This window comes from Betta splendens, chromosome 16 (assembly GCF_900634795.4).
Source record: "Betta splendens chromosome 16, fBetSpl5.4, whole genome shotgun sequence".
Taxonomy (NCBI): domain Eukaryota; kingdom Metazoa; phylum Chordata; class Actinopteri; order Anabantiformes; family Osphronemidae; genus Betta; species Betta splendens.
In genome coordinates, this window is record NC_040896.2 from 5,826,273 (window position 1) to 5,849,107 (window position 22,835).

Genomic DNA, 22,835 nt, shown 5'->3' on the forward strand with positions numbered 1-22,835 from the left:
CTGCATTGTGAGATAAACAGCTTTATTATAGTGATTGGACTTAATTAACTTTATATTTTTAATAATCACAGTTCAAGACAGAACTAAAAGGTCAAATGTAAGATTGGACTCAGGACACTATAAACAATGTGTATTTTATAATAAGTGACAGGTGAAATGTAGTTTGTTAATTACAGAAACGGGTCGTTTGCTGAGCCCGAGGGCTCGTTGGGGCTCAGGTACTCGAAGGCCTTCTGGCTTTGACTTATGAACTCTTGGAGCGGACTGAGCAGCAGCTCGTCGTGTGAAGGGACAGTCGAACCTTCAGCCTCCGGAGTCGCGGGGTCCTTGAGGCTGGAGCGGCCGTCGGGGGGATCCGGGCTCTGGCGGCCTCCGGATCCTCCGGTAGCGAGGGAGTTGAGACTTCGGCGGCGGCGAGGCCGTCCGTCCATAGCTTTGAGGAAGAGACTGTGGGCCGAGCTGCGACGAGACGAGCCGCTGGAAGAGAAGTCCTCCTTGTTGAGGAAGTCCTCCACCTCCTGATCCGACGGCTGCTGCAGCTGGAACCAGATGTGGAACTGATGAGGTTTTGGTCTTTACTGCTTAACCAGAATCCAGACCCATCACGTCGCGTGTAGAATCATGTTGGTTCTGGGACTAAACGCTTCACAGATGAAGTTCGTTTAATTTACTGATCACTTAAGGGAGGTGAAGGTGTGCTTGATGTGTCTGTGGTTTGACCGTGTTATTTTAAGCAATTCAACACAAGAACAACAACAACACAAACAGCAGGATTTGTTGCACCTTCCTGTTTTTGTGCTAGGCTAGGCTAGGCTAGGCTAGGCTAACCACATCCTGTCTGCACAGATTTAAAATAGCAGAAACTGGATTAGTTTCACATAGATATTAAACACAAAGTTAACACACGCTCAACACATTTGGTCCCGGTGTGTTACCCACCATGTTATAGAGCGGGGTAACGTTGATCACCAGCTGCAGCACCAACTTGGAAAGTTCCTGCAGGTCTCTCAGCAGATGCTGGATCTGGATCGGCAGCCGCCAAACCTGCCGAACTGGACTGAGCTGTGCCAACATGCCGGCCTGGCTTCGGACCCGCTTCAGGGTCATTGCTCTGAGACCCCCAGCTCGGTACACCAGCATCACCATGAAGCTGTGGAGGTACAGCAGCAGGTCCCCGACCAGCGCCAGAACCTGACCCAGACCCACCTGTAACCAGGAGGAGACTCGTGACGATGATTGTATTTCATGTTGGTTTAATTCACTGTATTTTGTTTGTGTAACTGTTTAGTTTGCAGCGGTTTTCATGCCACTTCCTGAGTTTAACAGTTGTGGGTCCTGCTTTTGATCCTGCTGCCGACGAACATCTGCATATCTGTCCATCGCTGCTGCTCGTCTGTTTGTCCAGGCTTTTTTCGGGTCAAACACCAGAAATGTGGAGACTTAGGGTCTCCCTGATCCTGTTTCACGGTCGGTCTGCGACACTGTTCTATCATTGCCCTCCTTATTGTGTAGTTGTATTAATCTCCACTTACCAACAGACTGAGGACCAAGTGGGTTTCAGCTAAAGTCTCACCTTGACTGCCGCATCTACCAGTGTCCTGACAGCTTCCTGCAGCTGGTCCCTGTCCTTGTTTATGCGGTGATAAAGCTGCAGGCTGAGATGCAGCAGGAGGCTTTGAACCCTCATCCACAGGCTGGGCTCATCTTCATCATCTTCATCCTCCAACTGCTGCACCCTCATCTCACACTCTAGACCTGACAGATGCCGACAGTAAACAGATAGAAATCAGCAGAAACGGGAGGACGACCCCCCTGAGAACCCCTGAGAACCCCCTGCCCTCACGTGCCCCAGGTCTCACGCAGTGTGGGTGGGAGTGGCAGGTAGTGCACGGTGGCATCCTCTAGACGACGTAGCATGTCGTCAAGTCCTGACGCTGCAGCTCGACCCAACTGAGAGTCCTGCAGATGCTGAAGCACCTCCCGAGCCGCGTTGGTCAGATGCTCCAGCTGAACCAGAGCTCCCTCCAAACTGCCAGCCACCCACAGCTGCATGTCATCCAGGGTCACAAAGAAGGCGTCCTTCAGGCGCTCCTTCACCTGAGGAGCGGAGGCACGAATTCAATAAAGAGCTGCCTTTACGTCATAGGATGGAAACTGTTCCTGTTGTCAAGCAAAGATACTAAACAGAATCTTTTTAAACCTGGAACAACATTAAAACTTGACCCCGTCTGACAAGCTCCTATTTTGAGACAGTGTCATTAACACAGTTGCATTTGTCCCTCGTGTGTTGACTCATCAGGCTGTGATGGAAGCTTTAATTCAGTGCTTTGGTTGAATCACGTAGGAGCTGACACTTAGCTGTCCCAATATTAAGGAGACAACGTAAACCGATGGTTCTAGTCATTGTATCATTTATGAAGAATGGATTAAAAACCCAGTTGTTGGTCTGAGGATCTGTGGACCTGACACTCTGGCCGAAGCGGAGGACGAACCTCGTCTGTTGATTGGGTCAGGATGGGGAAGTTCTTCTCCAGCCGACTGAGCCCAGCATGAGCGAACGTGTTGGCAACTTCGACTGCAGAGGAGACGGCAGAGCAGAGCAGCCAGTTACACTGCGTGGTGTCAACGGACGCCTTTACGGCTCCACCTACTCTGAGGCTCCAGGCTCTGCAGCACGGCTGTCGCTCGTCTCATGGCCTCGTGGGAAACGCTGCGAACTCCAACCTCAGCCACTCCTCCCATCAGCTCCAGCAGAGGGTGCTGACCTTTGACCCCGGCGTACGCCAAGGTCACAGACTGCAGCGCCGAGCGAAGCAGAGGAAGGCGGAGAACTCTCAGCACAGCACTGGCCTGAAAGCAGAGGCAGCTGTTGGCGACGTCCGGACTCAGAGAGTGAGCGTCAGCAGCAGTCCTCACCTCCTCCTGCTGCCGTTGAGCCTTGTCTTCTTCTGCTAATCTGGAACAGAGGAGACGTCACAGATCAGACTCGTGGGACGTTGACCAGCATGTGACCATCAGCTGCCGCCGCTCCACTGAGGTCGACTCTGTTTGAGTCGCGCCCGCGTGACCGAACGCGGTTTCTGAGCCCTTGTGCAGAAGAAGCGTGATGGATCTGAGTCCGGAGAGCGGTGCTCGGGCTTTGATCTTATTCCTGCTTCACACTGTAATGTGTTGATTGCGTTTTGTCAGAATTCAGGATCAGTGAAGATTACATTCACAGTGTTTATTCTTTACAACAGTTAAAATGTAAAATATGGATCAAACTACAAAACGGCCCAAAAATCTGGTTTGCACAGCGTCCGCTTAGTGAGAGCGCGCAGAGCAGCAGACGCAGTTCACTGGCAAAACGTTTCAGACTGGAATAAAAGCTGTTAAAGTTCTCAACAAGCATGAAATGCAATCAAATGTAGTTTAGTTTAAAGATAAGGTGGACAGAACCCTCCATCAACTTTAACCACAGGAACATGATTTATTCTTGATCTCAGCTTAAGTAAAGTCTTGGAAAAGGACAAATCCACAGATCATATATTTTAAAACAAAACAAATGAACATTTTGGCTTTTTCTGCGTTTTTTTCTGGAGTCTTACCCCATCATCGCGCCTGGAGACGGTCGAAGCAGCTGAACTGGTCGACGGACAGAAGAACCGGGCAGATAAAGAGTCTGGACTGTGGCTGAGGCCAATCAGGCTGAAACCTGATTGGCTGAAGCTGCTGATGCTGAGGGAACAAAATAGTTTGTCTGTTTGTCTGTGAGTGACCAATCAGTTCAGTTCCACTTTGAAAAACTGAATTTATCATCAACTTGTTCTTCTGGGTTTTTCCTTCTGTGGTTTGAATGAATGACCTGAACCGGGATTAGATGTTAGACACAGTTCATCTGTGATTTCACTGTCATAGTGACTCATGGACATGGGACCAACATGACCTCTGACCTTTTACTACCAAAATCAATTCATGTTATTCAAATAAATTCAGATCCTGATTAGAATTGATTTAGATAGAAACAGATTCCTGCCAGGAACCTGTAGAAGGATGTGACGTTAATGTAGGTGATTCAGTCTGAGGGTCTCTTCTGCTGCTTGAGCTCAGAGGTTGAAGGAAGCCAGAAACATGAATGACTTTCAAGCTGCTGTGCTTTGAGTAGGCTGACGTCCTGTGGCCCACAGAGCAGCAGGGCTGGGATGACACATGTATGTTTGCATGTGAAGGCAGGTCTCTCCACCAGAGCATCCACTGTTCGTTTCCTCTTTCCTGGAGGCTGCTTCCTGGAAAAGTTCCTGTGATGCAACGTTTAAACGGCTCGTTAAGGTCCAGGATGACAACGTGTGTCTAACAGAACAAAGTTGTACTGTTGTTATTGATGAATTGAGTTCAACGTAAAACAGCTTCATCTGTTCCAGGCTCCTTCAGTCTGAGGAGGGTTGAGGACACATTATCGGATATGAACTAACCATAGCCTGTCCTTCAAGGGACTGAACGTCCACACCACTCAACTGTCAGACTACCTCACACCTTCATAGAAAATACAAACTAAAATGTTTGTCCAGTTTGTTCCTGTGCTGTTGCTCAAACGCTTGTATTTAACAGAGAAGCTGACACACGGGTCACACTAGAAACCATCATGGCTACTTGTCTTTTATTTGCACGTCCAATGTTAACAAAGCCAACAGAGGTCAGCATCCAGGTCTACAGCAGGGGGCGCTCAAACACATCAGACAGGAAGGAACCAGCAACAGCTTGACATCTGTACAAATCCACAACCGCTGAAAGGAACAGACTCTGAGGCTCCTCCAGGACCTCAGAGTCTGCAGGAGTCAAGTGACTTCAGTTTGACAGGGTTTTAATCTGACATGTTAGCGAGCAGGTCAACATCTGAATGAACAAAAGTTCACTTCACTAGGTTTAAAATCAGGAGAACAGCTGAAATGTCCACAGGGAGAAACTGATACCGAATCAGTGCAGAGAATGAAGCTGCTCCAGATGGAGGGAGGGCCACTGGAGCTGAGGGCAGCCGTGCTGGTTCTGGGTCCAGACCGTCATCGTCTGACACGGACTCTCTAGAAATCATATAACTGAACCAACTTTTATTTTCTCTTCTTGCCTTTGGTTAGATTGGAACAAATGTCTGACATCAAGATTTAATGTGAGAATAAAATCATACTATAAAACTTCATCCCTACAGACACATGACTGATTAACACCCAGAACCCGATTCCTCTCTATCAGCTGGTCCACGTCCGGTCTGACCCTGATGACTGCAGCACCACTGAACAGAACATCAGCACAGCTGCTCTCTTCTCTGGGATCAACATTAGTGTAAAGCATTCATGTTACAAACAAGTATTTTACATGGTCTCTTGGTCTGCTTGCAGGTGATTATTAGCATCTACACAGTCTTCAGTCAGGAGACCCACAGTCTGAGGATCGACAGGAGTGGAACCGTCAGTGAGCTGGAGAACATCTCAGCACAGCGTCGAGCGTCTCTCATCTGGTCCCACTGAAGCTTGGATATGTTGTGTGTTTACCTAGAGAGCAGCAGGTCTCCACTCCTCGTCTGGAGGGGTTTTCTTTTCACAGACATGCAATGAACTGCATGACAACAACAGTAGGAGGGGAACGTTTATCTTTTTTCTGATGAGTGACATTGCTCCCCATCTACACACATCGACAGCCAGGAGACATGAGAACAGCCTTAGGAATGGACTTGATGCTTTTCTTACTTTATGGGCTGCAGGACTTTTCTTAAACTTGTGGGAGCAGATGTTTAGAGGGAGATAATAGAGTTTAACTATGATCACAATAGAGTGTGTGTGTGTGTGTGTGTCTTTCTGTGTGTGTGTGTGTGTGTGTGTGTGTGTGTGTGTGTGTGTGTGTGTGTGTGTGTGTGTGTGTGTGTGTATGTCTGTCTGTCTGTCTGTGTGCGTGTGTAGCTGGGTGGTGGTGCACTGGGCTTTATTTCCAGTGGTGTCACTGGTGGAGTCCCAGCCAGATGCTGCAGGTCCTCCCTCAGTACTCGCTCAGGTTGTGCCACTTGGAAATCTGCCTGCGGGGGTTTTCACAGACATCCTTCCAGTGTGATGCTCCGGAGGTGGAAGGGCTGTGGAGGCCGAGCAGCAGGCGACCAAGCACCTCGTTCTTGGTGGTTCGGTCAAAGTCGACCACCAGGAACTCCACAGAGATCTCAGGTAGCAGCTCTGGTGGGATGTCATAGATGAAGGACTCGTTGAAGACCGGGTTTAGCGTACACTTCTTCACATGGGTCTTTTTCTTAGCGATGCGTTTGCGACCATAGAAGACATTCACCTTAACATAGGGGTCTGAGGAGACAAGAGGAGTCACTGAAAGTTAGTTTGGTTGGGGGGTGAGGGTGAAGGTCTCAGGTAAAGGTCTGAGGTGAGGGTGAAGGTCTGAGGTAAAGGTCTGAGGTGAGGGTGGAGGTCTGAGGTGAAGGTCTGAGGTGAGGGTGAAGGTCTGAGGTGAGGGTGGAGGTCTGAGGTAAAGGTCTGAGGTGAGGGTGAAGGTCTGAGGTGAAGGTCTGAGGTGAGGGTGAAGGTCTGAGGTGAGGGTGGAGGTCTGAGGTAAAGGTCTGAGGTGAGGGTGAAGGTCTGAGGTGAAGGTCTGAGGTGAGGGTGAAGGTCTGAGGTAAAGGTCTGAGGTGAGGGTGAAGGTCTGAGGTGAGGGTGAAGGTCTGAGGTGAAGGTCTGAGGTGAGGGTGGAGGTCTGAGGTGAAAGTCTGAGGTGAAGGTCTGAGGTGAGGGTGGAGGTCTGAGGTGAGGGTGGAGGTCTGAGGTGAAGGTCTGAGGTGAGGGTGAAGGTCTGAGGTGAGGGTGAAGGTCTGAGGTGAAGGTCTGAGGTGAAGGTCTGAGGTGAGGGTGAAGGTCTGAGGTGAGGGTGAAGGTCTGAGATAAAGGTCTGAGGTGAGGGTGAAGGTCTGAGGTGAGGGTGAAGGTCTGAGGTGAAGGTCTGAGGTGAGGGTGGAGGTCTGAGGTGAAAGTCTGAGGTGAAGGTCTGAGGTGAGGGTGGAGGTCTGAGGTGAGGGTGGAGGTCTGAGGTGAAGGTCTGAGGTGAGGGTGAAGGTCTGAGGTGAGGGTGAAGGTCTGAGGTGAAGGTCTGAGGTGAAGGTCTGAGGTGAAGGTCTGAGGTGAGGGTGAAGGTCTGAGGTGAGGGTGAAGGTCTGAGGTGAGGGTGGAGGTCTGAGGTAAAGGTCTGAGGTGAGGGTGGAGGTCTGAGGTGAGGGTGAAGGTCTGAGGTGAGGGTGGAGGTCTGAGGTAAAGGTCTGAGGTGAGGGTGGAGGTCTGAGGTAAAGGTCTGAGGTGAGGGTGAAGGTCTGAGGTGAGGGTGAAGGTCTGAGGTGAGGGTGAAGGTCTGAGGTGAGGGTGGAGGTCTGAGGTGAGGGTGGAGGTCTGAGGTGAAGGTCTGAGGTGAGGGTGAAGGTCTGAGGTGAGGGTGGAGGTCTGAGGTGAAGGTCTGAGGTAAAGGTCTGAGGTGAGGGTGGAGGTCTGAGGTAAAGGTCTGAGGTGAGGGTGAAGGTCTGAGGTGAGGGTGAAGGTCTGAGGTGAGGGTGAAGGTCTGAGGTGAGGGTGAAGGTCTGAGGTGAGGGTGAAGGTCTGAGGTGAGGGTGGAGGTCTGAGGTGAAGGTCTGAGGTGAGGGTGAAGGTCTGAGGTGAGGGTGGAGGTCTGAGGTGAAGGTCTGAGGTGAGGGTGAAGGTCTGAGGTGAGGGTGGAGGTCTGAGGTAAAGGTCTGAGGTGAGGGTGAAGGTCTGAGGTGAAGGTCTGAGGTGAGGGTGAAGGTCTGAGGTGAAGGTCTGAGGTGAGGGTGGAGGTCTGAGGTAAAGGTCTGAGGTGAGGGTGAAGGTCTGAGGTGAAGGTCTGAGGTGAGGGTGAAGGTCTGAGGTGAAGGTCTGAGGTGAGGGTGAAGGTCTGAGGTGAGGGTGAAGGTCTGAGGTGAAGGTCTGAGGTGAGGGTGAAGGTCTGAGGTAAAGGTCTGAGGTGAGGGTGGAGGTCTGAGGTGAAGGTCTGAGGTGAGGGTGAAGGTCTGAGGTGAGGGTGAAGGTCTGAGGTGAAGGTCTGAGGTGAAGGTCTGAGGTGAGGGTGAAGGTCTGAGGTGAGGGTGAAGGTCTGAGGTGAAGGTCTGAGGTGAGGGTGAAGGTCTGAGGTGAGGGTGAAGGTCTGAGGTAAAGGTCTGAGGTGAGGGTGGAGGTCTGAGGTGAAAGTCTGAGGTGAAGGTCTGAGGTGAGGGTGGAGGTCTGAGGTGAGGGTGGAGGTCTGAGGTGAAGGTCTGAGGTGAGGGTGGAGGTCTGAGGTGAAGGTCTGAGGTGAGGGTCTACACACTTGCTGACAGGCCGGTGATGTCCATCTTGGGAAGGTGTCGAGCCTTAAGGACGACCACACTGAGACGATGAGACACCGGCTGGTAGGACAGAGACACCAGCACCTCTCCACGGCTTTCACACTGAAAACACAGGCAGGATTAGAAAGCTGTTGCATCGTGAAGGCTGGCATCATACTGAGCCTGGTACTGAGCCTGGTACTGAGCCTGGTACTGAGCCTGGTACTGGTTACATGTACGTGTAATGCCTGTTTTCCTTGTGGTTCAAGCAGCCGTCAGAGGCACAGGCCTCTGCGGGCTACAGGCCCGGTTCTGTTCATGTGAATGTAATAAAGCTGAGACAACAGACTCTGACTCTGACAACAACAACCAGTAATTAAGGTCACAGGGATGGTTCATCCACATGATCCTGAGTCAGAACCGACCAGTGGAACCATGTCTGTTTCACCGCCGTTCAGTAGATGCCGGTGTCAAACAGAGCTCCCCCCTTCTACGAGCAGGAACTGACCCGCCTCCCCCCTACGAGCAGGAACCGACCCGCCTCCCCCCTCTACGAGCAGGAACCGACCCGCCTCCCCCCTCTACGAGAAGGAACAACCCCCCCCCCCCACGAGCAGGAACCGACCCGCCTCCCCCCTCTACGAGAAGGAACCGACCCGCCTCCCCCCTCTACGAGCAGGAACAACCCCCCCCCCCCCCCCCACCCCCCCCCCACCCCCACGAGCAGGAACCGACCCGCCACCCCCCTTTACGAGCAGGAACCGACCCGCCACCCCCCTTTACGAGCAGGAACCGACCCGCCTCCACCCTTTTCTCTGTTCTGGCGGTTCTTCCTTTTGTCTCCGTCCCTGCATGGTCCTGGACTGATTCACAGCTTCTTCAAACACTTGTATGTTTACCTTGATTTGCTTCACAGCAGATGTCAGTTACAAGAGAAACAATAGGATGTGTTCTCTGTCTTTGCATGGATTCAACCCTCAGACAGTTAATTAATATCATTTTTAATTTGAAGCCATGGGCCAAATAATCCGACAGTCCCCTGAAGAGAACACCTGCTGTATTAAAGCTACGGACTAAGAAAACTGCCCCACCTGCATGTTCCTCTTGGTGATCTGCTGGCTCAGGTGGACTCTGCCTGTACTTGGGTCCACACCCTTCAGCGGCACCACAGCCTCCCCAATGACATCGTCGCGCGCAAAGCGATCAAAACTGAGGACCAGGAAGTGCAGCATGAGCTCAGGCAAAGAGCTGTAGGCCACGCCGTAGAAGGTGAAGGTCTCGTCAAACAGAGGGTCCAGGGTCTTCCTCAACACGCGGGTCTTCACTCGGTGCTTCTTCTCTGGCAGGATGGTCATCTTCACATAGGGGTCAGAGCTGCCGGCCTGCTCGTCCACAGCGGGGAGGCCCCGGGCCCCGACAATGGTCACCACCAGAGCCTTCTTGGGGAAGTTGTAGTCAACGGTGAGGCTGATGGAGCCCAAGCTGGGCTCTGGTTCTGGCTCCGAGGAGGCTGGTGTGAACGGGGATGCCGTCTTGCTGCTGGTCTGGCTGCTGCTTGCTGAACTGCTGTCCAGGCAGCAGTAGTCGGCACGGACCGGCAAAGCCCGCTCCAGCCGGGCCTGGTTGTGTGTCGTGCCCAGTCCCGCTGGTGGAACGAGGTGGCTCATCTGCAGCTGCCCCGGGACGTCCAGGATGTTGTTCTCTGCGTCTACCAGCACCATGCCCCTCCCTGCGGGGGCGGTGCCGCCTCGCTCCCCATCACGGTCGGCCCGGCGGATACTGCGCACGATCCTCTTGCTGCTGCTGAGGGATTCTGGGTAAATACTGATGCCTTTCAGCATGTGAATAAACTTGTAGGGAGGGTCCTCTGCGTCGCAGTAACTGTCACCGTGCAGCTTGTATCGCCCGGACACGTGCAAGTAACGGCGCTGACAGAAGGACCAGAGTAGAACCAGAACCACTACGACCAGAACCAAAACACCAGCCCCGAGGAAGCCTGCCAGCACTGGGGATACGGCTGAGAGACGGAGAGAGCACATGTTAGAGAACCTGAAGGCACACGTCATTGATTTGTTATTGACTTAATACGATGAAGAAGGTGAAGCGAAGCGTTCTGGCGAACGTGTCATATACATTACGTTATGTAATATGTAGCGCTTGCAAGCTCTTCACCATCAAACCACAGAACCGCCATCAGAGCCCATATTAGTTCAATCATAGCAGCAGGTTGGGTTGAGCCCCGACCCGGTTCACAATACCACAGGTCAGTGAAAATCAAACTGCATGTGCATGAACCTTGGATGACAAAAGGTGAATTTGCTGTGTTTGGGAAGGTTTATTATTTACTATTCGGAGGTTAGTGACTGTTGTCTATTGTGCTGTATTGATTTAAATCTGTGCAGAAAAAACATTTGGACTTTGCTGACTTTCAGTCTCATTATGACATCATAGTTGATGTCATCACATCCACTCTCCTCTCTCGAGGTCTCATTAGAACTGAACTCCTCTCAGCTGAGGGACATGGAGGAGGAGGAGGCGTGATCACGGAGGCCTTTGTGAGCAGGGGACAGAGGAGCATTGTTGTCCTGTTCCACGATGCTGCATTATTTTCTAGCTGAGCTGATTCTGTTACAATAGATTATAGGTTAATATGATGCAGTTGATTAAGATGCAGTTTATTTCAATTTATTATTGGGCAGTAATTAACCTTGTCAAGCAGTGAATTTAACCCGATTTAAGATGTCTCTGTCCCTCACCATTAACAAATGTTTGGGTTCTGCATTACACCTGTGAAACCGGCACAGGGCCCATTTAGTGTTAAAGACAAGCACCAGCACTGGAAACAGAATCTGTGATGCAGAACAGAACCAACAGAAAATGGAGGATGTGAACAGATCCATCCGGGACGTGTGTGTCTCTGCGGTGTCGTCGCGATTCTTGTTGATAATTAACATTAAATTCGCTGGTGCGTTTATTATGTTTTGTTCAAAGAAAACAGACATGACGTCACCCCATACCCACCCCTCGGGCACGCGCGCCCGAGCACTCCGAGAGATCGAGAGGCAGACAGTGCGTAGCGGAGACGGAGAACGCCCTGCTCAGCGCGTGCGTCTGGCGACGTGCTCCTTAACCGTTATCTTAATAGAATCGCAATACACGCACGTGCTTTTGATCCGTGATATGACGATGTAGTAGCAATGACTGATAAAAGTGTGGAGGAACTATACCCATAAATTCTCCGAATAAGCATCAATAACGGGATGTGGCCTGACTGTGTTGACGCTTTAGACTAATGCACCTGCCGCGATACGCTAAAACTCAAACACGACCTTAAGGAGCCACTGAGGCTGTTTGACGACGAATGAAGCTGAAAGGGCCTCACCGTAGGCGGGTCCCAGCTCGACGATGTCCGCCATTTTGTGGGCCAGAGGGCTGCGGTCTTGACCGTGCGGGGAGAAGAACGCAGAGATGGAGATGGCACCGACTAACTGCTGGCGTCCGTCACTTTACATCCATAGAGAACCAGCTGCACAAAGGAGAAATCACCGAACACCGGCCGCTGATTCGGGAGATAAAGACTTCATACGTCAGCTGACAGATCCGCGCCCGCTCGGTGTGACGACGTCTGTGTCGGTGCAGAGTGATGCTCGCGGGAGGATGCAGGGAGGCTGCGCAGGAGCTCGCGACGAGCTTGGACAAAGATCGTCTATTGTAAATGATGATTCACTCCGTTTTTCATGCAGAACCCTTTTGATACTATGGTATTTGATTATAATTATTCACTTATCAATGAGTTGTAGTGTTCACCTCATAATATTCAGTTAAATGATGTAATATAAAGTCATTGTGTTGTTCAGTTATTGCAGATTATTAACACAATGTAACTTTGTGCTAAAGTTCCCAAACAACGAAGGAATGTTGTTTCGTTTCACTGTGTACTGAACAGCATATAGTACAATAAAAACCTACTTGACTTGACTTAACTTGAACCTAATAAATTGTTTTGTATTGAAGCGAATTGACTGTACAAGGCATGATAACAATTACTAACTGAGGCCTACAGGTTTTGTGAGATTTAGCACAATTCTGCACTAAATACTGAAGGTATAGTACTGATCTTTAACTACTGAGGAAAGACACTTGATCCAGAAACAGAAAAACTAAATGTAGTTTTTTCTGTTTCTGGAAGCATCGAGTAAAATCATCACTAAGTTTAAATTTGACAAGAAACTACCGTGGCTTTGAAAATAGTTAATAACCTGTTTTCCGCAGTCTTTGTTAATAGTAGGCAGAGTGACACCTCTTCGCATCATCCACATTGGACTGGTCCTCGCGGTGCTTGAGCTACGCCCTCACGTTGAGTCCTCGCAGCGTTAGATAATAAACAGGAAATGTACTTATATGTACTCGACTAAACTTATGTGTATCGTTATTATGTACTTATTGTTCTACCGTGTTGTATCAAAATATTGACATAATATTGCTATGTACTGTATTGGTGTCATTATTTTATATGGTTTCTTTACATGGTCTACACATACTTCAGTGCACTGTAACACATGTAGTTACACACCAACAGGCAGGAGAATGAATTGCTTTACGTAACAAACTCACTGGAGTCACACCCTGTCATCCACTTACCAGATTGCCTGACACTCTTATGCACATTTTGCAACATATCTGCTGCTAATAAGAATATTATAATGGAAAATCACAGTGAAACTGTGTCAGACGCCTGCTCGCCCATGCATTTAGCTAGAGTTTGCCAAGTAAGCTTCGTGTGTGCAGATGTTTGCAGGCTGTGGATGGCTGTGAAAGGATGCTGGTCGGATCTCAGCTGATGTTGGTGCATGTGTGAGACTTTAACAAAGCCCGACCTGTTCAGGGTGTACCCAAGTCACACTGTTGCTCAGAGCCACGGCCATTTCACGTGTTGCTAGGCGACAGATTTTTTCATCACCTTGTACCTTGTTTGGTTTAGGGGTAGGTTTAGTGACAACTCACAGTGCTTCATTTCTCTGGGTTCAAGCTTCGACATTTGGTTTGTCAGTATTTTTAGTCATGTATGATTTTTGCAGTAACTTTAATTATGATTCACCTTAATTTCTGAACTGCACATTCATGTCACCAAAAGCATTGCATTCCACAAAAAATAAAAGCCTCTGAGAATCTCCCGAGAATCTGTTGAAGTAACAAAATGAATGTGTTTTGGATCCTCTGATGTGGTTTCCAAGACTGAGAATGGTGAAAAACTAGTTCTCAGAAAAAAGTGGAAGTCACAGCGCTACCATGACATGTTTCCTGCATCATGTCACAACGCGGCTGTCTGCCGAAACAGACAGGAACATTTATCACAGCAGACGAGACAAGCAGGATGGACTCCAGACAGATCCTCTGGAGCGTCATGGTCCTTCTGAGTGGTAAGGCTCCAGCAGGCTGCACCCCCCGCTTGACTGACTAAACAGTGTTTGTACGGTGACAGATCACTTAAAAGCCTCGTGTCCTTATAGCTAGCGAACAAATGCTCTGACGCGTTTTCTCAGTAGGAGCAGAATCCTCACTATGGTGTTTTCCTCGTAGCTGATGTTAGGTTTGCAGGTTGTTGTGGTGTGAAGGAAAGCGCGTTCTCCTAAATGTTGACTTGAAACCTGCAGAAGTGATAACATGATGCTGCTGCGCTGTAGAAGGTGCAGTGAGACTGGATCCTACTGAGCGTGGACACAAATGCCAACTCAATGTCACAGACGACAAGCTGAGCGGATATTATTCACGGCTAAGCTCATTGCGCACATGTTACTGAAAGTCCATTTTATCTAATGTTTCACCACAAAAACAGTCAACGTATGAGAAGGAGTTTCCTTCCAATGATTAAATTCATTTGTATGGGCCTCCTCTGGTTCCGACACTGCTGCTGTGATCATGTGTAGGTCAGGCAGAACCAGAGGATTCAGGCATTAATAGCATTCCTCCATGTTTGGATCCAGGTGCTGTGGGTCAGAGCGTGAAATACCCGGACCCTGTCTGTGCTGTAAGAGGATCGACCGTTACCCTGCCCTGCACCTTCACATCACTTCAGTCCACCACAAATGACAACACAAAATATATTCTGCAAGTAGTCAGAGTCCGCTGGTGCCAGAACCATGGGATCTGTCAGGGTACTACTCCGTCTGTGTACGACAGCAACAACCAGAACAACAACTCCCGCTATCAGTACCTGGGGAACCTGAAGGAGAACTGCACTTTACGGATCAGAGACGTACAGAAGACAGATGATGCAGTTCTACGGTTCAGGATGGAAGTGAATCATACTTCAGGACATTTTACCGAGCCATCAGGAGTCAGAGTCACAGTTATTGGTGAGAGAAACACACATTACATACACACATCACGTCATCACAGTCTTATTATTAACATTCACACGTAACTTCTCTTCAGAGCCGAGTGAACTGAGAATCAACAGGTCCAGTACTGACCTGGAAACTGTCACACTGTTCTGCACCTCAGCCTGCACCTTCCGTCCACCAGAGGTCACCTGGTTCAAAGACGACCGCGCCCTCTCCGTGTCTGAGCCCGCCCTCCAGCTAGGAGCTCCAACTGCAAAGGATGCTGGGAACTACAGCTGTGCTTTTAAGACCAACTCTAACATACACTCCCAGCCGTTCCTCCTGACGCTGGACAAAGGTTTGCTGGATCACTTCTGTGTTTAGTGGTTGGATAACAAATAATGTGATGTCAGTGAAGATTCACCCAGGTTGAATAGTGTGAAGGTAGAGTCAAGTCGACTGGATTTCTTCTTTTAAGTGGAAACGTTTCTGTTATGATCTGCCATGAAAGCAATGGCAGCAGGTACCTGGGGGTCCATGCAGGCCGAGTCAGAGTCGGAGCATAAATGAATAAATGAAAATCTGTCCCTCCTAACAAGAGAAGGTGTAAAGCGAAATACAAAGGAGGGGGAAAACGCTGCAAGAACAGAACTAACAAGGAAAACTGAACTAGATTAATTAATAAGGCTAAACAAGAGTAATCATGACAAGAAACCAGGCTAAACGAAAGAGAGGCATGGCATGAACAAACGTTAAGGCCGGACATGAGCAAGAGCTAAACCCAAAGCATGAAAACTAACGGGCCAACATGGCAGAACTAACTGGTACCGCTGCACGTCTTACAAGCTGAGCAATGCGTGATTTCATGACCTGACAAAGGTGACACAAGGCTCCGGTCCATAACCCATCAGGGGAAGCAGGACCCAGTACATGCTGCGCTGGGGAGAGAGGTCCACAACAGAACCAGAGTGGTGAGGAGGAGAGCACCGGATCACCCGCCAGGCCAGAACCGGGCCCTAAGTCTCAGCAGCAAGTTCACACCCACTCACCCCCAGGCCTTTGTTGTCATAATGAGCTACAGGTGGGAGGGGGAGGCCTTACTGAAGGATGAATGTGGCCTTCAGCCAACCCCCCTCACACTGAAGAAGACACGTTTGTACTGAGAGGTCCAGTTGACATGATTCAACCTTCATATAAGGCAATCAGAAAACAAAAAGCACTTCAACAAAATCACAAGCGTCAGTCCAGAGACGAAGGAAATGATGAAGGAAATCTGTTCCATCATGATCCTTTCTCAACTTGTTTCAGGTTCTGTCTCTAAATTTGCTCATCCAACATTTTTTAATCAGTCTCTGAAAACACATCTTTAGTTTCCAATGTTGTTCCTCAAAGCAGGTAACTCAGTAAATCACATGTTTACAACATCAGTGGTTAAGAAACATTCCACTGACTGAACCTCCCTCCTGTTTGACATAACTCCTTTTAGCTATTTGGAAACTCACGTTAGACACAGACACCTTGAACATTGTGATATGGTCACTTTTGTAGAACTCACTGGAAGAGAAAAACTAACACAACAAACAGTGAATGAGGCAGATGGACAGAGACCATGATGCTTTGTTGCTGTGGTAGAACCGACTGGAAACGGTGTTTTGCTGGTGACGGCTGCTGTGGTGCTCGGCGTCCTGCTGCCGCTCAGCTCTGTCCTTCTCATCTGCTTCATCTGCAGAAGGTATTTCCATAAGTCCTGCTGCTTTGATGACCATCATCCCAATTTAGCTGATATGTTTTAGTAATTGCTTTGACAAGTAAAATAGCTTCTCTCTGTCTACGAATACATTCACATACGTAGTGAACTACAAGTGATGAATTGCTTTATTTTACATGATATGTTAAAAACCTGGGTTTGAGTAAGTGCAGGCAGTCACACTGACCACACACGTCTGACCACACTGTGGGTTCGTGTGCTAAAGAGAAACATTTCTGAACTATGAATAAATGACATTTTCAGGAAGAGTGCAGCGGTCAAAAAGGATCAGAGATCTGAAAGAGAGCAATCAGATCAACAGGTGATTCCATCCTCCAATTTGTGAACATTCAGATTTGGAGGCAGAGGAGGTGGATGTCCCTCCCTGAACGTGTCTGTCTGTCTGTCTGCCTGCCTGCCTGCCTGCCTGCCTGCCTGCCTGCCTGCCTGTCTGTCTGTCTGTCTGTCTGTCTGTCTGTCTGTCTGTCTGTCTGCCTGTTGTCTCTCTGTCTAACTGTCTGTCTGCCTGCTTACCTGTCTGTCTGCCTACCTGTCTGCCTGCCTGCCTGCCTGCCTGCCTGCCTGCCTGCCTGTCTGTCTGTCTGTCTGTCTGTCTGTCTGTCTGTCTGTCTGTCTGTCTGTCTGTCTGTCTGCCTATTGTCTCTCTGTCTAACTGTCTGCCTGCCTGTCTGTCTGTCTGTCTGTCTGTCTGTCTGTCTGTCTGTCTGTCTGTCTGTCTGTCTGTCTGTCTGTCTGTCTGTCTCTCTGTCTGTCTGTCTGCCTGCCTATCTGTCTGCCTGCCTGTCTCTCTGTCTGTCTGTCTGTCTGCCTGCCTGCCTGTCTGCCTGCCTGTCTGTCTGTCTGTCTGCCTGCCTACCTGCTTGTCTGCCTGTCTACCTGCCTGTCTGTCTGCCTGCCTGCCTGTCTGTCTGCCTGCCTGTCTGCTTACCTGTCTGTCTGCCTACCTGTCTGTCTGTCTGCCTGCCTGTTGTCTCTCTGTCTAACTGTCTGTCTGTCTGTCTGTCTGCCTGCCTATCTGTCTGCCTGCCTGTCTCTCTGTCTGTCTGTCTGCCTGCCTGCCTGTCTGCCTGCCTGTCTGTCTGCCTGCCTACCTGCTTGTCTGCCCGTCTACCTGCCTGTCTGTCTGTCTGCCTGTCTGTCTGCCTGCCTGTCTGCCTGCTTACCTGCCTGCCTGTTGTCTCTCTGTCTAACTGTCTGTCTGTCTGTCTGCCTGCCTATCTGTCTGCCTGCCTGTCTCTCTGTCTGTCTGTCTGCCTGCCTGTCTGTCTGCCTACCTGCTTGTCTGCCTGTCTACCTGCCTGTCTGTCTGTCTGCCTGCCTGCCTGCCTGCCTGTCTGTCTGCCTGCCTGCCTGCCTGCCTGCCTGTCTGTCTGTCTGTCTGCCTGCCTGCCTGTTGTCTCTCTGTCTAACTGTCTGTCTGTCTGTCTGCCTGCCTATCTGTCTGCCTGCCTGTCTCTCTGTCTGCCTGCCTGCCTGTCTGCCTGCCTGCCTGCCTGTCTGTCTGCCTGCCTGTCTGCCTGCTTACCTGCCTGCCTGTTGTCTCTCTGTCTAACTGTCTGTCTGTCTGTCTGCCTGCCTATCTGTCTGCCTGTCTCTCTGTCTGTCTGTCTGCCTGCCTGTCTGTCTGCCTACCTGCTTGTCTGCCTGTCTACCTGCCTGTCTGTCTGTCTGCCTGCCTGCCTGTCTGCCTGCCTGTCTGTCTGTCTGCCTACCTGCTTGTCTGCCCGTCTACCTGCCTGTCTCTCTGTCTGCCTGCCTGTCTGTCTGCCTGCCTGTCTGCCTGCTTACCTGCCTGCCTGTTGTCTCTCTGTCTAACTGTCTGTCTGTCTGTCTGCCTGCCTATCTGTCTGCCTGTCTCTCTGTCTGTCTGTCTGCCTGCCTGTCTGTCTGCCTACCTGCTTGTCTGCCTGTCTACCTGCCTGTCTGTCTGTCTGCCTGCCTGCCTGTCTGTCTGCCTGCTTACCTGTCTGTCTGCCTACCTGTCTGTCTGTCTGCCTGCCTGTTGTCTCTCTGTCTAACTGTCTGTCTGTCTGTCTGTCTGCCTGCCTATCTGTCTGCCTGCCTGTCTCTCTGTCTGTCTGTCTGCCTGCCTGCCTGTCTGCCTGCCTGTCTGTCTGCCTGCCTACCTGCTTGTCTGCCCGTCTACCTGCCTGTCTGTCTGTCTGCCTGCCTGTCTGTCTGCCTGCCTGTCTGCCTGCTTACCTGCCTGTCTGCCTGCTTACCTGCCTGCCTGTTGTCTCTCTGTCTAACTGTCTGTCTGTCTGTCTGTCTCTCTGTCTGTCTGTCTGCCTGCCTGTCTGTCTGCCTACCTGCTTGTCTGCCTGTCTACCTGCCTGTCTGTCTGTCTGCCTGCCTGCCTGTCTGTCTGCCTGCCTGTCTGCCTGCTTACCTGTCTGTCTGCCTACCTGTCTGTCTGTCTGCCTGCCTGTTGTCTCTCTGTCTAACTGTCTGTCTGTCTGTCTGCCTGCCTATCTGTCTGCCTGCCTGTCTCTCTGTCTGTCTGTCTGCCTGCCTGCCTGTCTGTCTGCCTGCCTATCTGTCTGCCTGCCTGTCTCTCTGTCTGTCTGTCTGCCTGCCTGCCTGTCTGTCTGTCTGCCTGCCTACCTGCTTGTCTGCCTGTCTACCTGCCTGTCTGTCTGTCTGCCTGCCTGCCTGTCTGCCTGCTTACCTGTCTGTCTGCCTACCTGTCTGTCTGCCTGCCTGCCTGTCTGTCTGTCTGCCTGTCTGTCTGTCTGTCTGTCTGCCTGCCTGCCTGTCTGTCTGCCTGCCTACCTGCTTGTCTGCCCGTCTACCTGCCTGTCTGTCTGTCTGCCTGTCTGTCTGCCTGCCTGTCTGCCTGCTTACCTGCCTGCCTGTTGTCTCTCTGTCTAACTGTCTGTCTGTCTGTCTGCCTGCCTATCTGTCTGCCTGCCTGTCTCTCTGTCTGTCTGTCTGCCTGCCTGTCTGTCTGCCTACCTGCTTGTCTACCTGCCTGTCTGTCTGTCTGCCTGCCTGTCTGTCTGCTTGCCTGTCTGCCTGCTTACCTGTCTGTCTGCCTACCTGTCTGTCTGTCTGCCTGCCTGTTGTCTCTCTGTCTAACTGTCTGTCTGTCTGTCTGCCTGCCTATCTGTCTGCCTGCCTGTCTCTCTGTCTGTCTGTCTGCCTGCCTGCCTGCCTGCCTGTCTGCCTGCCTATCTGTCTGCCTGCCTGTTGTCTCTCTGTCTCTCTACCTGCCTGTCTGTCTGCCTGCCTGCCTGCCTGCCTGCCTGCCTGCCTGTCTGTCTGTCTGTCTGTCTGTCTGTCTGTCTGTCTGTCTGTTGTCTCTCTGTCTCTCTGTCTGTCTGTCTGCCTGCCTGCCTGTCTGCCTGTCTGCCTGCCTCTCTCTCTGTCTGTCTACCTGCCTGTCTGTCTGTCTGCCTGCCTGCCTGTCTGCCTGCTTACCTGTCTGCCTGCCTGTCTGCCTGCTTACCTGTCTGTCTGCCTACCTGTCTGTCTGCCTGTCTGTCTGACTGCCTGTCTGCCTGCCTGTCTGTCTGTCTGCCTGCCTGCCTGCCTGCCTGCCTGCCTGCCTGTCTGTCTGTCTGTCTGTCTGTCTGTCTGCACCTCTGACTGTTTTTCATGTCGGACTGATTTATTCCTTCATGCTTCTTAGCTGCCTGACAACATCTACAGCAGCATCCTGCCTCCTTCTGGACCAGACGGACGAGTTGAACCACAAAAAACCCATCAAGCCATGGATGAAGTGGACTACGCCTCCATCCAGATCATGCACATGAAACGGACCAGGTACTGGCCCAGTTCGGCCGAGCTAGTATTAATTAAAATGCAACGTGATGACTTTAAACCCCTGAGACCTGAACTGTTCAGTCCTGTGTTTTTGGAGATCTTGTGATTTTGAGTTATTCTGTAGAGATTTCCTGTCGGTTATTTTATGTTGAATCTCTTGCTTGTGTAAGTAACAAATAACACTGTGTCTGAACTTCCCACAGTAGTTCTCTTTTCCGTCTGCATCTGAGTCCACTTTGGACCAATTTGGTGACTGCTGTCAGTTGCATGATTTCAGCTGCTTTGATCCTCTGTTCTGTTGTTTCCATGCTGTCACTGACTTCTCGCCATGTTGAAATCGCAGTATTCCTTGCTCTGTCTTCATTCAGACGGGAGAAGGAGGCAGATGACGCCGTCGTCTACACCTGTGTAGCCACCAGAGGCTGAAGGTGCTCCTCGCTGCCTCAAGCTTAAATCCGTCCCACGCTGCTGCAGGACTCAGCCACTTACTTCTGTTTTGCTATTAGATGCTTCTGTCCGTGAGCGCATCGCTCCAGTTTTAGTGCAGTGTCATGTAAATGATTGTCATGAAGAGCAGCAGTTGCCACTGCTGTGGACAAAACATTTGAATGATGAGTGAAATAAAAGCTAGAAAGTGAAAAAGTGAAACATGTGACACGTGGTCCAGACAGCCGGACTGTGAAGGATGAAATGTTGAGGTAAAGGTCTCTGAGCTATGAGGTCACTGTGAGGCCAGAACACGCTCTCCTGCCTCAGAGCTGTTACCATGTGGAGCAGTAATTTCATTATTTTCCACACACCTTGAATCAGGAGATCTACTATTTTAATAGAGGAGTGACAGGTCAATACATTAAAAATTCTTTCAGCTCTGACTGCCTGGCAGCAGCTTTATAATCCTGGAGGTCGTCAGCTTGGTCGCGTTCAGACGTCGCTGTTCTGACTGACTAGATGCAGAAATTCAACAACTTCAAACTTCATGCAGCATCATTTGATTTTATGTCTCTGAGATGCAGTTATGCAGTGGAGTGGATTATTTTAGATGCTTTAGATGCACTGGAATAGTAAAAGGCTCGTCATCACTGTCTGTGTGAACTTCAGCTCTTTTGACAAGTAAATTAGGCTAAATAACTTGATGTCAACACGACTGAAGCTCAGAGCTCAAAGAGCATCCCTTGTGCAAGTGTCACTTCTTCCCCTGGTTATTTCTGTCTTTATCTTGTGGTTTTCTACAGAGCATTCATCTGTGACAAAGGGCACAGGTGTCGAAATACCAGAAGTGAAAGTTTCAACTTTGAAAACTGAATCTGATTTGATTTTATGATTAAACATGTGTCAGAAGAAAGCAGCTCATCAAATGATTGTATGGGACAGAAACACATAAAATGCTTCATGTATTTCAAGTGTATCAGTAGAAGAATAATGTAGCTCAGCCAGCCAACGCTCCAAAATAGAATGTGGCGGTAATGAAAGCAAACAGCTGTTGACCAACCGTCAAAAAAGAAGAAAAAGAAGAAGCACAAAAAGAAGGAGGAAAACATGAGAAGAGGAAGCAGAGAAATAGAGAGAAGCAGAAATAAAAATAGAAATAAAAAGTAATAGGAGAAATGGAAGTAGGAAACAAAGAAATAAGCCCAACGGTGCCACTGTCAGAAGTTCCATCATGGGTAATAGAAGATATAGAGGTGGATCTGAGTCTGCTAGGAAGAAAAGGAGAGGAGAGCATTAGAGCGCACAAGGTGGAAAAATATATTGAGTTAAAGTATAGAGGGTATATAAAAATATACAGATGCATCCACATCCAGGACAACAAGTGGGGAAGTAGGGATGGTGTTAGTGGCACCAGAGATTATGGTAGAGAAAGGATGAAGAATTAGTGAAGCGTTATCAGTGTTTACAGGGGAATTAGTGGCAAAATTGTCTGCGCTTAAAGTGGGTGGAGGTATGTAGGGCACAAATAGGTTCAGACTCAAGTAGCTCACTGATGAGTACTAGACAAATGGAATCAGATGCTAGACAAGATGTGCTGGTGGAGACCTTGAACACAGTGCATAGAATAAAGAGGACAGGGCTGGTGGTGCAGTTTGTCTGGGCACCAGCACATACAGGAATAGAGGGAAATGAGTGAGCAGACAAACAGGCCAAGAAAGCAGCGGGAAGAGAAAATGTGGATACTGAAAAAAAATAGAGTAAAGGAAAAATAAAGAGTATAGTTAAAGAGAGAACAAAGGGATTGGGCAGGAAGAATGGGAGGAAGTGAAGGAAGAGGGTACTACAACATACAAAGGAAAGTGGGAACTGATAGGATGTAGTGGGAATAGGAGGAGGGATGATCTGATGAGCAGAAGGAGGTTTGGACGTACAGGTCTTAACAGCACGAAGAAGATACTTAAAAAGCAGGAGACAGGAAATGTGAATGATTTAAAGGAAAAGGATGATAGAGTGCTTGAGAGTACATAAAACACAGTTAGAGTTAAATATATTACTGAATTTGAAAGTAGGTGATATGTGGTACAGAGCTGCTTTTAAGTTTCTGGACGAGACAGAGCGAATAATGGAGTGTTAGACCAGTGAAATGGGGCACGTATAGGTTGTTTTGGCGTTGAAGAGACAGAGTTTGTTTGTAGATACAGCAGGTGGCGGTAATGCGCTG

At 49.7% G+C, this 22,835-nt stretch overlaps 3 protein-coding genes across 6 annotated transcripts; 1 reads left to right on the top strand and 2 right to left on the bottom strand.

Annotated features, from left to right (window-relative positions):
- Nucleotides 1–5: 5 nt before the first annotated feature.
- Nucleotides 6–4,462, bottom strand: plin6 (perilipin 6). Its single transcript, XM_029128790.3, has 8 exons — nt 3,588–4,462; nt 2,917–2,956; nt 2,652–2,850; nt 2,493–2,575; nt 1,860–2,097; nt 1,574–1,755; nt 940–1,206; nt 6–539 (listed from the first exon to the last, which is right to left on the bottom strand). Exons 1-8 carry the CDS (start codon nt 3,593–3,595, stop codon nt 171–173), a joined length of 1,386 nt encoding a protein of 461 aa, XP_028984623.1. The 5' UTR covers nt 3,596–4,462; the 3' UTR covers nt 6–170.
- Nucleotides 4,463–4,604: 142 nt separating this feature from the next.
- On the bottom strand, nt 4,605–11,996 carry syt11b (synaptotagmin XIb). The gene is made up of 4 exons (XM_029128789.2): nt 11,712–11,996; nt 9,421–10,346; nt 8,332–8,452; nt 4,605–6,317 (listed from the first exon to the last, which is right to left on the bottom strand). Exons 1-4 carry the CDS (start codon nt 11,743–11,745, stop codon nt 6,007–6,009), a joined length of 1,392 nt encoding a protein of 463 aa, XP_028984622.1. The 5' UTR covers nt 11,746–11,996; the 3' UTR covers nt 4,605–6,006.
- A 1,611-nt stretch (nt 11,997–13,607) lies between these two features.
- LOC114842746 (uncharacterized) lies at nt 13,608–21,858 on the top strand. Of its 4 annotated transcripts, none has more exons than XM_029128569.3 (7): nt 13,608–13,749; nt 14,314–14,685; nt 14,765–15,010; nt 16,285–16,384; nt 16,664–16,721; nt 20,052–20,185; nt 20,554–21,858. In XM_029128569.3, the coding sequence occupies exons 1-7, from the start codon at nt 13,638–13,640 to the stop codon at nt 20,609–20,611; spliced, it is 1,080 nt and encodes a 359-aa protein (XP_028984402.2). In that variant the 5' UTR covers nt 13,608–13,637; the 3' UTR covers nt 20,612–21,858. The 4 variants fall into 4 exon arrangements, 3 of the variants coding, with proteins under 3 accessions (XP_028984402.2, XP_028984404.1, XP_028984401.1); XM_029128568.3 differs by having other exon boundaries at nt 13,662–13,749; nt 14,257–14,685; XM_029128571.3 differs by lacking the exon at nt 16,664–16,721 and having other exon boundaries at nt 13,654–13,749; nt 14,257–14,685.
- Nucleotides 21,859–22,835: the final 977 nt, after the last annotated feature.

Coding starts and splice junctions, on each gene's coding strand:
- plin6 (XM_029128790.3), bottom strand. Junction 2,576..2,651: donor GCAGAGCCTGGAGCCTCAGA/GTAGGTGGAGCC, acceptor TCTCCTCTGCAG/TCGAAGTTGCCAACACGTTC. Junction 1,756..1,859: donor GCCACTCCCACCCACACTGC/GTGAGACCTGGG, acceptor GGCATCTGTCAG/GTCTAGAGTGTGAGATGAGG.
- syt11b (XM_029128789.2), bottom strand. CDS start 11,745: ATGGCGGACATCGTCGAGCTGGGACCCGCCTACG. Junction 10,347..11,711: donor CGAGCTGGGACCCGCCTACG/GTGAGGCCCTTT, acceptor TCCGTCTCTCAG/CCGTATCCCCAGTGCTGGCA. Junction 8,453..9,420: donor TCACCAAGAGGAACATGCAG/GTGGGGCAGTTT, acceptor CTGTGTTTTCAG/TGTGAAAGCCGTGGAGAGGT.
- LOC114842746 (XM_029128569.3), top strand. CDS start 13,638: ATGTCACAACGCGGCTGTCTGCCGAAACAGACAGGAACATTTATCACA. Junction 13,750..14,313: donor CGTCATGGTCCTTCTGAGTG/GTAAGGCTCCAG, acceptor GTTTGGATCCAG/GTGCTGTGGGTCAGAGCGTG. Junction 16,385..16,663: donor ATCTGCTTCATCTGCAGAAG/GTATTTCCATAA, acceptor TGACATTTTCAG/GAAGAGTGCAGCGGTCAAAA.